General features: G+C 37.6%; 1 protein-coding gene across 4 annotated transcripts in view; it reads left to right on the top strand.

The window, feature by feature from the left end:
- Positions 1 to 13,721, top strand: part of ESYT2 (extended synaptotagmin 2) — a 97,161-nt gene that overhangs the window by 71,389 nt on the left and 12,051 nt on the right. For 2 of the 4 annotated variants that reach the window (XM_085317701.1, XM_085317699.1), the window contains 2 exons: positions 6,793 to 6,855; positions 8,859 to 8,933. In XM_085317701.1, the coding sequence (XP_085173827.1) occupies positions 6,793 to 6,855; positions 8,859 to 8,933 (138 nt within the window). Of the gene's footprint in view, positions 1 to 1,212; positions 1,315 to 6,792; positions 6,856 to 8,858; positions 8,934 to 13,721 lie in introns of all 4 variants that reach the window. The other 2 variants (XM_085317702.1, XM_085317700.1) reach the window with 2 other exon arrangements.

Raw genomic sequence — 13,721 nt, forward strand, 5'->3', positions numbered from 1 at the left:
GTTGTGTCTACAGTGCAAAGTTGCCTTGGTGGAGTAAGGGTGGCTCTAGCTGGGCACCTCTGCCCCCTCTTGCTTTTTCTCCACCACCTCAAAAACTTGCTATAAATAACTTGGTATTTAACTACAAATCATTTTCTATCCAGAAATGTGCTTTAAGAAGTATGAAAAGTAGCACTGAACTCTTGTAAACTTGTAAAATGAAATTTTCAATGATATATACAATACTATGTTAAATCTAAATCTAAAAATATGTATGGAAAGGCTTCAGAGTTAGATGGGGGAAATATTATAGAACTTTTCTTCAGTTCTCTCACATGAAGATTTTTATAGATTCTGTAAAGATACTAAAATAGAGCTGCTGGAAAAAGTGCAGCAAATTATAGTGAACACAGCTTCTGTATGTTCATTTGATTCTGATGTAGAAAAACATGTAAAAGATAAAATATGAAAGTGCGGTGGGTCCTCTTGCTGTGTTCATCTTCATTGACAGGGGTTGTGCTGTTAAAATTAATTGATGTCATTGCTTGTATTTGTGGGGAACAAAATGATAAAAGAATGAAGTCTTACTGTAAAGGTTATTAATATAACAGTCAGTGTAATCCTAAAGTCTTTTGTCCACAGCTTTAATGTTAATATTGAAATATTTTCTAGATGTGTAGCTACTTTACTACTTTTAAAATTCATTTCTTAAGTTGTTGATCACTAGTATATTTTAGGTCTCTGAGTCAGTCATATTTTCCTTTGGTTATAGTGCATAATCCCCATCACGGGCACTTCTTTTACACAGATGGATCATAGTTGTTTTGGAAACAATTGGGATGATTTATTTGAAATATATTTCAGCAAAACAGAATGGTATAGGAGAAGGCTTGTCCCTCTAAATTTATTTAGTAGTTTGAATTTATATGTTCCAGCTAAGAGTAAACCAGGAAAAAACCTTCCTGTTTACAAGAGGTAGCTACATACCTACAAGCTGCTAACATTTGAATAATTATGAAAAAATATAAAACAAAAATATCTACTTTGCTGTACTACAGAAAGCCTTTTAATAGATGAAACTGTAATGACAAATATTTACTTTTGTTATTTGCTGTTTTCTCTGGAATCATTTGATTGTTTTCCTTAATTTTCCTGTGTAGTAAAGCTGCTTATGCATTCATTCTGCCACAATCCCATCACTCTGCTTTCTCCTTCCATTTCCATCTTCCTAAGAGTATCTACGAGGGAAACTTTGGGTGTGGATACTTAAAAGAGAGGAGAGCATCTGGACTAGTCTTTTGTGAAAACACTACCTCACTCTATAGAGCACTATTTGTGAGTTCTCTGGTATTATTTGCATTGTATCTTTTATCTGCCAGAGTGTGAATTAGTGCTACTAAAGCCACTCGCTCTAGTGGAATGAGAGCATGCAATTTGTTTTCCTGCATGGTTTCAACAAGTGTGCATTGTTCTTGTGCTACTTTTATTGCATTTTGAAGGCTGTTTAAATTTCATTGATCATTGATCAGCATAACATTGGGTAAGTAATTAACTTTATGATTTAAAAACCCAAGATAAGTTTGTTGTAAAAGCTCTTACACTTTAATTGCTGATTCACAGAAATAAAATACATTCTGTATCAGCATATTATGTACTGCCAAATTGTTGACCTTTATTGTAAAGAAATGAAACTGTAATAAATATTATAACTGATATCCCCACAGTATTTTTAAAGGGAGAATGTTTATAAGAACTTACATCCTCTGCACACTGATTCAAGTACTGCTTAAAAAAATGTGTGCGGTTCTTAATACTCCCCAAACTATAAATTCCCTTGTAAATTCTATTTCACTCCATTATGTTCCTTGTTTTGCAAATTGCCAAGCTCCTTTTCTTTTTTCCAAATTAATTTATAATCAGGGAAATCCCAGTTCAGGGAAATGATCAATTAATATTTTTTTTTGCTCAATTTTAACATTATAAGATGATAAAAAGCTAATGCGTCTCTAAACATCTTGCATTTAAATCTCTAAACATGTACTTTTGTATTTTCGAAAAGAATGGGAGTCAGTTCAGAATCAGAACTCTTGCTAGAGAGAGCTGGGGATGCCCAGCTTGTGCAGAATAGTTGGTTGCTGGCTGGCTGATTTTGGTTTGTACCATACTCTGATATTTAAAAAAAATAAAACCACCCTTTTTCCATGCTCCTTTCATTTTTTTTTGTGGAAGTTCTTCTTGAAGTATCAGCCAACTCCCCTGCAGTACTAAATGTTGTTTAAATTTAATGAATGTATATGCACTCCATAAGCATAGTTATCGAAAGTTAGAGAGAAAAGACATACAGTTTATAGATGACCTAAGGTTTCAAATTATGTATTGTACAGTTCAGTTATTCTCTTAATATTGAAACTGGTAGGCAATTGCTGTACCGTTTAATGATTTAAAAAAAAAAATCTAGATGTATCTTAATAGTTTAAATGTTTGATAAAACTGTAGCACTGATGATGTTGCTACCTTAGGATCATTGCATTAGGACATACCGCCTACATATAACACCCATTCAGATGCTGGACAAAATTTTCCAAATCCCCAAAGCATGAGTTAGAGTTGAAAAGCAACAGTTTAAGATGACTGTGTCTGGATTTCCTTCAGCAGTATTGTTAACTGGCATGTTGTTGCATGAATGCTAGTGTTGGCGCAAGCCAGGGACAAGGTTTATAACTGGATGCAAAGGGCCACAAGTGGACTGTAGTAGCCCAGAGTGAGTAACAGCTTCAGCAGTTGTAGAGTTTCACTTTGTTCTCTGGGCATCTGCAAAACACTGCCAAAAATTCACACCCCTTAACTTCCAATACCCAGCTGACATGTCTGGGTTGTTTGTGGGTGGGGAGAAGGGAAGAGGAGGGTTTAAAAAGGTGACTTCCTTTATATCTAATGAGAGAGGAAAAATGAGCATCTTAAGTGTTCTGAGTTGATTTCTAGATGCTTTTACTGACTGCTAGAAAAATAGACTTGTGACCTCTAATTAATTTAAACTACAGATAAGGGAGATTTAGTGACAAAGTGTAAATAGTGCTCTTCTAAGATAGAACTTCCAGAAGTGTATACCACTAGTTTTATGATACCTTGTCATTAACTCATAATTTTTCTTTTGATTTGGAGTATATATAAAATATACATATTTTAAATCAGCTCTATCAAGTTAGTTTCTGCCTTCTGGTTGAAGGAGAGGTGAGGATGCGTTCAAAGATGTAGAAACTTCTAAAACTCCATTTGAACCTCAAGCATGAGTTAGTGAGTCAAGATAAATAATAGAGTGATATTCCAAGTCATATGAAATCAGCACTTATGACAATTAACAAGCTGTTTTGATCTTATTTATGGGATTGTTATCAGGATTTCCTGTAAATGGTGTTGGCCACTAAAGGACACTAACCTGAAGTTTGATTTATTCTACTGTGTCAGTTACCAGCATAGTCCTTGGATATCTATCTCCTTTTCCTGTAACTGCAGAGAAGCTCGTAACTGTAGCAAGACGATTTTGTCACCGAAGGCAAACCTGTTAGCTGGCTTTTTATAGTGAATACTCCTGTTCCTTCTCCTAATCTCCTCCTGCCCAACCTTTCAACCGCCATCCTCATGGACCTGCAGCTCCTTCCCTTCAACCCTGAAGTCTGGCAAGGCTGAAGCATATTTGCCACAGCTGATGTCCCTACTGGCCTATCCTTGCTATGATTCCGGAGGAATCGAGACATGTTCAATAGCCAAGAATTGTTGTTTGGCTGCCTTTATAGTTTATCAAATAAGTTTGTTCTTGACATCTAAAATACATTGCAATGAATAATTTAGGGGGAAAAAGTATTGAATTTGCAGGTGAAAATGTGCAGGAAGGATGATCAGTAAATTGAGGGGCAGTTTAGAATTCCGAATGATCTCGAAGAATTTGAGGTGTGATCTGAGAAAAGTACTTTTCAATACAGGAGAGTTACTGCATCTACACAGGAATAAACCGTCCCATAAATACAGGAGGGTAATAGTTGTCTGATTGCCTTGCAAAAATAGATCTACAGTTGTACTGTGTCACACTACTGCAAAATGGCAAAAACCCATATAGAGTATAGGAAGAGGAATATAGGCAGTAAGATGCATGGACTAATCCTTCTGTTTTACTTAGCCATTAGTGAGGTCCTGATTTTGACCATGTCAATTTAAGAAAATTAGAGACCAATTGAAGTGAATCTGGAGGACAAGCACTGATGAAAATCAGACAGCTAGAAAACATGACTACTAGGGAAAGAATAAACAAAGGTGATTTAACCTAAGAAAGTAAAGATGGAGGTGGAAATGATGCAAGGTTGCTGCAAACAGAAGGTGACTTTTTCATGTTTTATGGAGAAAAAGAAACAGTACCTAAATTCCAGCAAAGAATATATTTAGTGGACATTAAAAATCTTTCTAATGGTAAGAAGAGTTAAACATTAGGATTGCTGTGTTTAAGAATATTGTGCAATCTTCATCTTGAAGGTCTCTTAAGTACAGTTTCTTTTAAGGATAACATGGATGATACTGCCTTCAAGCAAGGAGAGATACATTAGTAGTTTCTTGAGATACTTTACAACCTTATGAATTTTATGAATATCTTGCTACATTATAGTGAGATACTTATGCATAGTGATACTGTATTACATTTTCTTTGGTTACAAGAAAAATGCCATCAAAGTAGAATTCTTCAAACAAAAATGTCTTGAGAAAAGGTATTGTAAATAAGTTGCACAGAGCTGTAAATCTCAGTGTGATATTCTTAGACTGTCATCAGTACATATTCATATGAATGAAGCTGGATGATGCTAACTGGCAACTGAAAATAGATTTAAAAACTTGCTATAGCAAGATTTCTGTAGCTTTTGTTTTTATTTTCCTTTCTTTCTGAGATTCACAGGCCATATGGAGTCATTTTGAATGTTAAAGGCTCTGTTAGAAACTTCTGCATTTTAAATTAAATACAGTGAATTCCACTTGACCTGAAAAAGCTGCAGTGAAGAAAACAAATTGTGACAAGATTCACTCAAAACAAGCTGATCTAGTTTATGATACTGAGTCAATAATGCCAGTTGAGAGATACATTTTAAGTAGGTAGACTTAATCGTAAAACAATGCTAGAGTAGAAGAACCTTAACTATCATGAGTGATAGCTGTAAGATCAGTAATGTTGTGGAGTTCCCATTTCACAGGCAGAAAAGTTGCATCGGATGTTAACAGTAATGAGCTGTACCAACAGGGAACTTCAAAACAGCAAAAAGATGGTGGAAAATGTTTGCTTATTAGGAAGAACTGGGAATATATATGCTTCCTTTCAAGGACTATTTTGATTGCAAAAGTACTCTGGAGAACACTTTCGCATTAAACAAGTTATTCCATTAGGCTAATTGCCATGTAGTCATTGTTTGTTTGGCAACTTGCATCTTAGCTGAGAATTAAAGATATTTCTTCAAATGGTGAGAAATTCCTGAGACTGGCCATGTTTTCGGTACAATAATTTTAGTCCTTCCCTAACATTTCTAGATAAATAGCTGTGGAAGATTTCTTAATATTATTTTAAACAAAATCTCAATTAAAAAACTAAACCAAGCAGTAATCCTATTTTCTCTCTATTTTTCTCCAATCAATTATATCATATTGTCTAATCCTTCTGAAGCAGAAGTTTCAAAGCCAAATGTCAGGAATCTTGCAGTACATATTGGCCAACATTAGGATGTGACATCCCAAAAGAAAATGTAAAAAGGTATTTCTGTAGAAAGAATAAATCTCTCTAAACTTAATTATTTGTGCATTTGAATTTCAGGAAGGCATTTCTTCTGATGTAACATTAGTAACACTGTTTTCTGTTAATAATCCAGGTCATCATACATTTTCTTTTTATTTTTTTTTTTTTTTTTGGTTCCCACATACTACAGCTTTTAAAGCAGAATTCTCCCTTGAAGCAGAAAGCTCTGCTAAGAAAGAAAAGGGGAGTGGGGGAATGGGGGGGAAGAGCCAAGTCTATTTCCTTTATTTAAAAACATATACCCTGAAATGTCTTCGTTATGAGTTAAATATTGTCACAAATTTTGAGACATTTTTTATAGTTCACTTGTATCACTTCAAAACTCATGTATTGTTATTGAAGTAAAATTGAAAACTTTGAATAGTTAATGCAAAATAAGCATAGGTTTTGTACTGTTAAATCAGTTCAAATTCCTGTTGCTAGTATAGTTGGATATCTTTAGTTCAAATGAGTAAAGAATAAAGTATATAAATATATATATTCAGGTTAGATAGCATGCAAAGTATAATGATCTAAGGCTTACTGATACTTCTAGGAAAGTGATTTCCCCCATGAGAGAACCGTCTCCCTACTTACTTGACTTATCAGGGAATCTTCTATGTTGGGAAAATATACTTTACCTTATTGAAAAAGATTAATTTAAAAGCTGGTCTTTAAGACAGATAGCACTCAATAAATCCCATCTGATAAGAGATCTCAATGATCTCTTTATCATTGAAAACAGATTTGATAAGGAAAATACAGATGTATTGAAAATGAGTATTTTGATTTTTAAAGCAAAATACACATATTCAGAGAGGACAGGAAAAAAGCAAAGTCAGATTTTGGGGTATTTTGGTGTTCCTTCATTATTTTTTGTTTGAAAGTTCCTTTACTTTTTTTTTTTTTTTGCTTTCTCCTGTGTTGTCATGTCATAATTAACATAGTGAAATTGCCTCATTGCATGACTTATTAACCCTTCGTATGTTCATTCTCTCCTGACTTAAAAGCATAATCCATTAGAATTTAACCCTGATGGCTTGAAGAAGGCTGCTGTTCAGAAAGCCCTGAAGGTAAAACTAATATCGTTGTCCTTTTAAGGTCACAAACATAATTGGAAATGCAAATATGCCTGAAATGGTTCTCTTGCAACAGCAGATGGAATTTCTGTTGCCAGATGTGTATTTAGTGCTATTTAGTTTTTACTTAACTTTTGGTATCAAGATGTGGTTAAGACATTAGTAAAATACTTTGGTCTCTGATAATTTGAATTCTAAATCAATTGAGTGGAGTATAGGCTGCTTTAGAAGATCAAAAAAGATCCTTAGAACTAGTTTGAAGTAGTAGTTAGAGAACAAAGCTGACATGAAAGCTAAGACATCTTTTACAAATTGGATGATACTTTACTGCCCAACTCTGAATGACCAACTGCTAAACTAATTTAGCACTAATTTTACCACTTTTTTAGTGATATTTCACATTGTTTATTTGAATACTGGGTAAATACAGCCCAGCCTTCTGGTAAGGAAGAGATCCAGTTGAAAGACAAATTTGGAGAGCATTAACCAAGTTCTCAGCTGGAGGAACTCGAACAATAAACAAGCGTTAATAGACTGAAGTATCCTGTCAACAGCAAATGTGTCAGTGGCAAGAGTTAGAGGTGCATCATGTTTGTAAATAATATTACTTCTGTAGTATGAAATAAAAGAACTTATATTTATATACTGTTAATATAAGCAAGAAGGTTTTGTGAACATCTTCAGTTTACATCATTTTATGAAGGAGAGAGCTTCAGGTATATTTATGGAGGAAGAATAAATAAAATAAATTTCACTTACCATTTTTAACACCATCAGTGGGAGTGTAATCTGACTTTGTGTTCCGTAAACATTTGTATTCCAGTGTCTTTGGTTAGAGCTAAATATTTTTTTTTTATTAAAAATCATAGAATAAATGCAGCTTTCATCCAAGAAAGGAGTGCTTCCTCACCGTTTTTGTCTAAAGGGAAGTATGGTTATAAACACAGAGTATCACATGAAAATCAAATAGTATTAGTGGAAGTTTAATGTCCAGAACATGAGTTCAGATCCAGAAATATTTATAATAAGTTCATTCTTAAGTAAAAAGTTATTTGAATCACTTTGTTGTAATTGTGACCTTACATGCATTGAGTAGTTTTCAACTAACTTTGTTTACAATGTCTGATCTTTATAATTTCTTACTGGGTAGAATTCAAAGTAAATTATTAACCATGCATACTGTACTTTCTAGGCCTTTTCAATTGCATTAACACCTGCTTGAGATGATTAACTTTCATGTCTAACTTTTCTTAAGTTTTTGTTAGGTTAATTTAAAATGTGTGAAAGAAATATGTAGTTGGGAATGTTCCTTTGTGTATATAATTTGATTCTAAATTGATGCTTATTTTCACAGTTTGATGTAGTGCTATACAGCTGGTGAGCAAGGCTCAGATATGGCAGATGGTTGATTCTCTAATAAAGAGTATTTGGTAAACTGTAATATACATCAGGTACATTATAGTGCATCTTCTTTCTCCCCAAGCTGAAAAGGGGGGAATGTCAATATTTAGATATTGCACACAGTTTAATAGTAATACTGCTCTGTAAATAAAGTAAGCTTCCTCAGTTTGTGCTTTTTCCATATCTCCCATCTGCATGCAATATTCATTTTGCAGTTTTAATTATGTTCCATTCGCTTTGGGGATTGGGGGATTGTATTGCTCATTTAAAGGTTGAGAAGATGCGCTTTATGATAAGCTCTCATTAGGAAAAAAAAAAAAAAAAAAAAAAACTTAGGGTAGTTGGATGTGTTGTTCATGGTAGTGTATTAACCAGCAGAGAAGTTTCTAGCCATATAAATGTCTGCCATGGAAACTGTAGAGTGAAATACTAAGCATAATAAATATGCATAGAGGAGAATGCATTTGTTTTTTATTAAGATGAAAACATTTAAGTTTCAAGGGAAGGGACAGGTTTTATTTGTAGGAGTTGAATTTAACTGGAGGTGAATGCAACAGTTTATTCTGAAGACAGTTTTTTTGCTTTTTCTTTATCAGTCAGGAAAGAAAATAAACAGCAATCCCAACCCTCTTGTTTTGCTGTCAGTTGGACACAAGGCACAGGAAAGTAAGGTAAGCACTTGCTCCCAATACTTGTCTGTATCTACAGATGTTTGGTTCTGTGTGCTTAGCCATTGAGAGCATCCATTGCACTAAAAGTTATAACTGTAACAAATTGCCAACAGGAAGCCAAGTATTGAATGGGCACATACTCAAATTTCTGAGAATCTAGATTTTGATCAGTTGAACTGCACCAATCCCTAGAGACTATATTTTTAACTATTTGCACGTGTCCTAGCACAGTAGGTTCCTCATCTGCAACTGGAATTGCAACAACAGTGGTCTTATAAATAAACGCGTGGGCAAACAGCAGGCTTTGAAATGCTAATCAGGTTTTGAAAATGCATAGAATCATGGAGTTACAGAAATGTCCAGGTTGGAAGGGACCTCTGAACATCACTTTGTTCAACTTTGTTTAAAGCAGAGCCATAGATCAGCCAGGACACTATAGTCAAGTCTTGAGTATTTCCAGTGAAGGAGATTTCACAACTTCTGCAGGAAACCCAATGTCTGGTGGTTCTAATGGTACAGAACTTTTTTCTTATATCCAGAGAAATTTCCCCTCAAGCCAACTTGATGTCTATTGTCTCTTGACCTGTCACCATGTAGTTGAGAAGAGAGTACCTCCAGCTTTACTATAACTATTTTTTAGGTATTGGAATACTATGATTAGATAACCCTGAACCTTTGTTTCTCTAGGCTGAAAAAAAAACAATTCCTTCAATCTTTTTTCATGTATGTTTCCACTCATCTCAGTGATCTTCTATTTGCCGCTCCCCCCATTTTTGTTTGTTTCATGAATGAGGGGTGCAGGAGAACTAAAAGTGGGCATAGTATTCCAGATGTGGCCTTAAGTGCTGAGTAGAGTTATCACATCTTTTGATTTGTTAATTGTTGTTGCAGCCCAGGACACGGCTTGTCTTCATTGCTGCAAGGGTGCACTACCAACTTATGTTTAGCTTGCTCTCTGCTGGGATTCTTGTTGACCCAATCTTCTAACTTTTTAAGGTCTCACTATATGATGACTTTTCTTTCTGATCTATCTATCTCTCCCAGTTTGGTGTCATCCACCAACTTGGTAAAGGTGCATTCAATCCCATCATTCATATCATTTATAAAGGCATTAAATAGTATAGGACCCAGTTATCAACCAGTCCAACTTTGAGCCTTTAACCACCACCCTTTGAACTTAGCAGTTTAGTCAGATTTCCATTCATCTTGTGGTTCATCTGTTCAATTTGTGTCTTACCAGCTTGTCAACATGGATGTTCATAGAATCGCAGAATGTTTGAGGTTGGAAGGGACCTTTACAGATCATCTAGTCCAAACCCACTGCTCAAGCAGGGTCACCTAGAGCACATTGCACAGGCTTCCATCCAGACAGGTTTTGAATCCCTCTGGAGAAGGGGACTACACAACCTCTTTGGGCAACCTGTTCCAGTGCTCTGTCCCTCTCACAGGAAAGAATTTCTTCCTTATATTCAGGCGGAACTTCCTGTGTTTCAGTTTGTGCCTGTTGCCTCTTGTCCTGTCACTTGGCACCACTGGAGTCCAGCCCCATCCTTTTGACACCTTCCTGTAAGGTATTTGTAGACATTGCTAAGATCCACTCTGTCTTCTCTTCTCCAGGCTAACCAGGCTCAGCTCTCGCAGCTGTTCCTCAGAGGGCAGGTGCTCCAGTCCTCTAATCATCTCTTAAGCCCTATGCTGGACTCTCTCCAGTAGCTCTGTGTCTCTCTTGTACTGGGGAGCCCGGAATTGGGCACTGTACTCCAGATGTGGCGTCACCAGGGCTCAGTAGAGGGGAAGAATCACCTCCGTAGACCTGCTGGCAGCACTCTTCCTAATGCATCCCAGGATACATTGGCCTTCTTGGCTACGAGGGCACGTTGCTGACTCGTAGCCAACTTGTTGTCCACCAGGACTCCCAGGTCCTTCTACACATAGCTGCTTTCCAGCAAGTCAGCCCCCAGCCTGTACTGGTGCATGGTGTAATTCCTTTCCAGGTGCAGGGCTCAACACTTCCCTTTTCCGAACTTCATGAGATTCCTCTCCTCCCATTTCTCCAGCCTGTCCAGGCCCCTCTGAATGGCAGCATAGTCCTCCAGACTCTCAGCCACTCCTCCCAGTTTTGTAGTATCAGCAGACTTGCTGAGGAGGCACTCTGTCCCTTCATCCAGATCACTGAGGACTAAACGGAACAAGACTGGACCCAGTACTGGGGTCCTGGTGGACACCAGTGGCCTCCAGCTAGAGCCTGCACCGCTGATCACAGCCCTCTGAGCTCTGTCTTTCAGCCAGTTCTCAATCCACCTCACTGTCCATTCATCTAGCCTGCGCTTCCTGAGCTTGCCTATGAGGATGTTAGTGGAGACCATGTTAAAAGCCTTGCTGAAGTCAAGGTAGACAACGTCCACTGCTCTCCCCTCATCTACCCAGCCAGTTATTCCATCGTAGAAGGTTCCCAAGTTGGTTAAGCAGGATTTGCCCATGATGAATTCATGCTGACTACTCCTGATGACCTTCTTTTCTTCCGTATGCTTATAGATGACATTCGGGATGAGCTGTTCCATCACCTTTCCAGGGATGGAGGTGAGGCTGACTGGCCTGTAGTTTACTGGGTCCTCCTCCTTGCCCTTTTTGATGGCAAGACTTGAGTGACATTCTGTCTTCCAGTCCTCAGGTACCTCTCCAGTTCTCCATCACCTTTGAAAGGTGATGGAGAGCAGCCTACCAATAACATCTGCCAGCTCCCTCAGCACTCATGGGTGTATCCCATCAGGCTGATGGATTTGTGGGTGTCAGGTTTGCCTAAATGATCTCTCACCTGATCCTCCTCAACTAAGGGAAGGTTTTCCTTTCCTCCAGGCTTTTTCTTGTCTCCAAGCTCTGGGGTTCTGGAGGGCTGGCCTTAACAGTTAAGGCTGAAGAAAAGAAGGCTTTCAGTGACTACCTTCTCTGTATCCTTTGTCACCAGGGCACCCACCCAATTCAGCAGCGGGCCCACATTCTCCCTAATCTTTCTTTTGCTGCTGGTGTATTTGAAAAAGCCCTTGCTGTCCTTGACATCAGTTTTCCTTACACCCACTGAGCAATTTGTTTCATTATAGAAGGCAATCCAGTCAATAAAGCCCTTGGTAAATGCACCTTCCCCATCACCTTTTTTTCCTTCATGTGCCTGGAAATAGCTTTCATGAGGATCTACTCCATAATTCTTCCATGGACTGAAGTGGGACTGACTAGTCTGTAGTTTTCTGGATCTTTCTTTTTGAGCTTTTTGTACATGGTGTAATGTTTGCCCTTTACCAGTCATCTGAGGCTGCCTCTGATCTCTATGACCTTGCAAAGCTACTGTCTATTATTTTTGAAGTGATGTCAGCTTACCCTTTTAGCACCTTTGGATGCATCCTGTCAGATCCAATAGACTGTGTCCAATTTGTACAGACAGACTCAACCTTCCTCAACTGTTAATAGAGATATACAGACTTGGGACAGAAACTTAGGGGCTGACCTTGTCCCTAAAGACCTGAAATGAAGATAGTATTGAGAACTTCAGCCTTTACTGTGTTGTTTTTAACTAACTTGCCAGCTGCATTCAACAGTAGACCTACATCTTTCTTGTATTTCTGCTTGCTACTAATTCCTAGAGAAGCCTTCCTTGTTATACTTGATTTCTGCTGTCAGTTTTAGCTCCAGCAGAACTTTTGTCTTCCTAACTCTATCTCTGCATGCCTTAGTACTTCTTTCTTCCTTTTGGGGAGTCTGTCCCCTTTTTCTGTGCCTCATATGCTGCTTATTTTTGCTTTTGAGTTCTCAGGAGCTCACTTGGTTTCTTGTTATATTTGCTGATCTTCCTGCTGTAGCGGTATATACCAGTTTTGTGCTTTCAGAAGGCCATCCTTGAAAATCTCTTGGTGCTCTTGAGCTTCTTTTCTCTCCAGGGCTCTCCTGGGATCCCTTCTAACAGCTCCTAGAGCAAGTTGAGATCTGCTTTTTCAAACTCCAAGGTTTTTATTCTGCTATTTGTTTTCCTGATTACTCCTTAAGATCTTAAATTCTGTGATCTTATGGTCATTGTAGCCAAGCCATTCATAGCCATATGTGCAAACCAGTCATCTTGTTTGTAAGCAGTAGGTGCAGAAGAGCACTACTCCTAGCCAGCACATTCAGTGATTGTGCTGGAAGTTGTTTTTGAACTCCTGTGTTGCTTGTGAATCACTGTGCTGCTTTCCCAGCAAACATCAGACTAGCTGAAGTCCTCTGGGAGAACCAGAGTCTGCAGACCTGAGACAACTTGGAGTTGTCTGAAGAAGGCCTCATCCATTCAGGCATTCAGCATATCTGTCAGCTTCCTCATAGTTAACCTCCATGCATTCAGTCTGCTCTTCAAAATAAAACAGCAACACAACAGTGATATGATACCTAGGTAGGCAGAGGTATTGCAGTATGTGTGTTTTTGTTTTTAAAGTAGAAGCATCAGTGAGCCAAAAAGAAAGGACTCCCCCCCCCCCCCCCTCCAGGAATTTGCATGATTATTTTGAACCAGTTGCTGAAAGTAGTGAGATTTGGCAGTGAAGCCCTGCACATAATTACTTGAAGATTAGGAGGGAAAATATTGTTTCTAGGAGTTGCATTGAGTTAGTTCAGGCCTAATAGGGAGGTATAACAAAAGACATAATATAGTGGTCAGAAGACCTCACAGTTGTTCAGCCTCATGTAAAGTGAAAGTTCTTTAGCAAGAGTTTTACTTTACGTAAAGAAACGTGCTCATATACATACATTGTATTACATGTACTCTGT

This window comes from Rhea americana, unplaced genomic scaffold (assembly GCF_003343005.1).
Source record: "Rhea americana isolate MKP2758 unplaced genomic scaffold, rheAme1 scaffold_50, whole genome shotgun sequence".
NCBI classification, from domain to species: Eukaryota; Metazoa; Chordata; class Aves; order Rheiformes; family Rheidae; genus Rhea; species Rhea americana.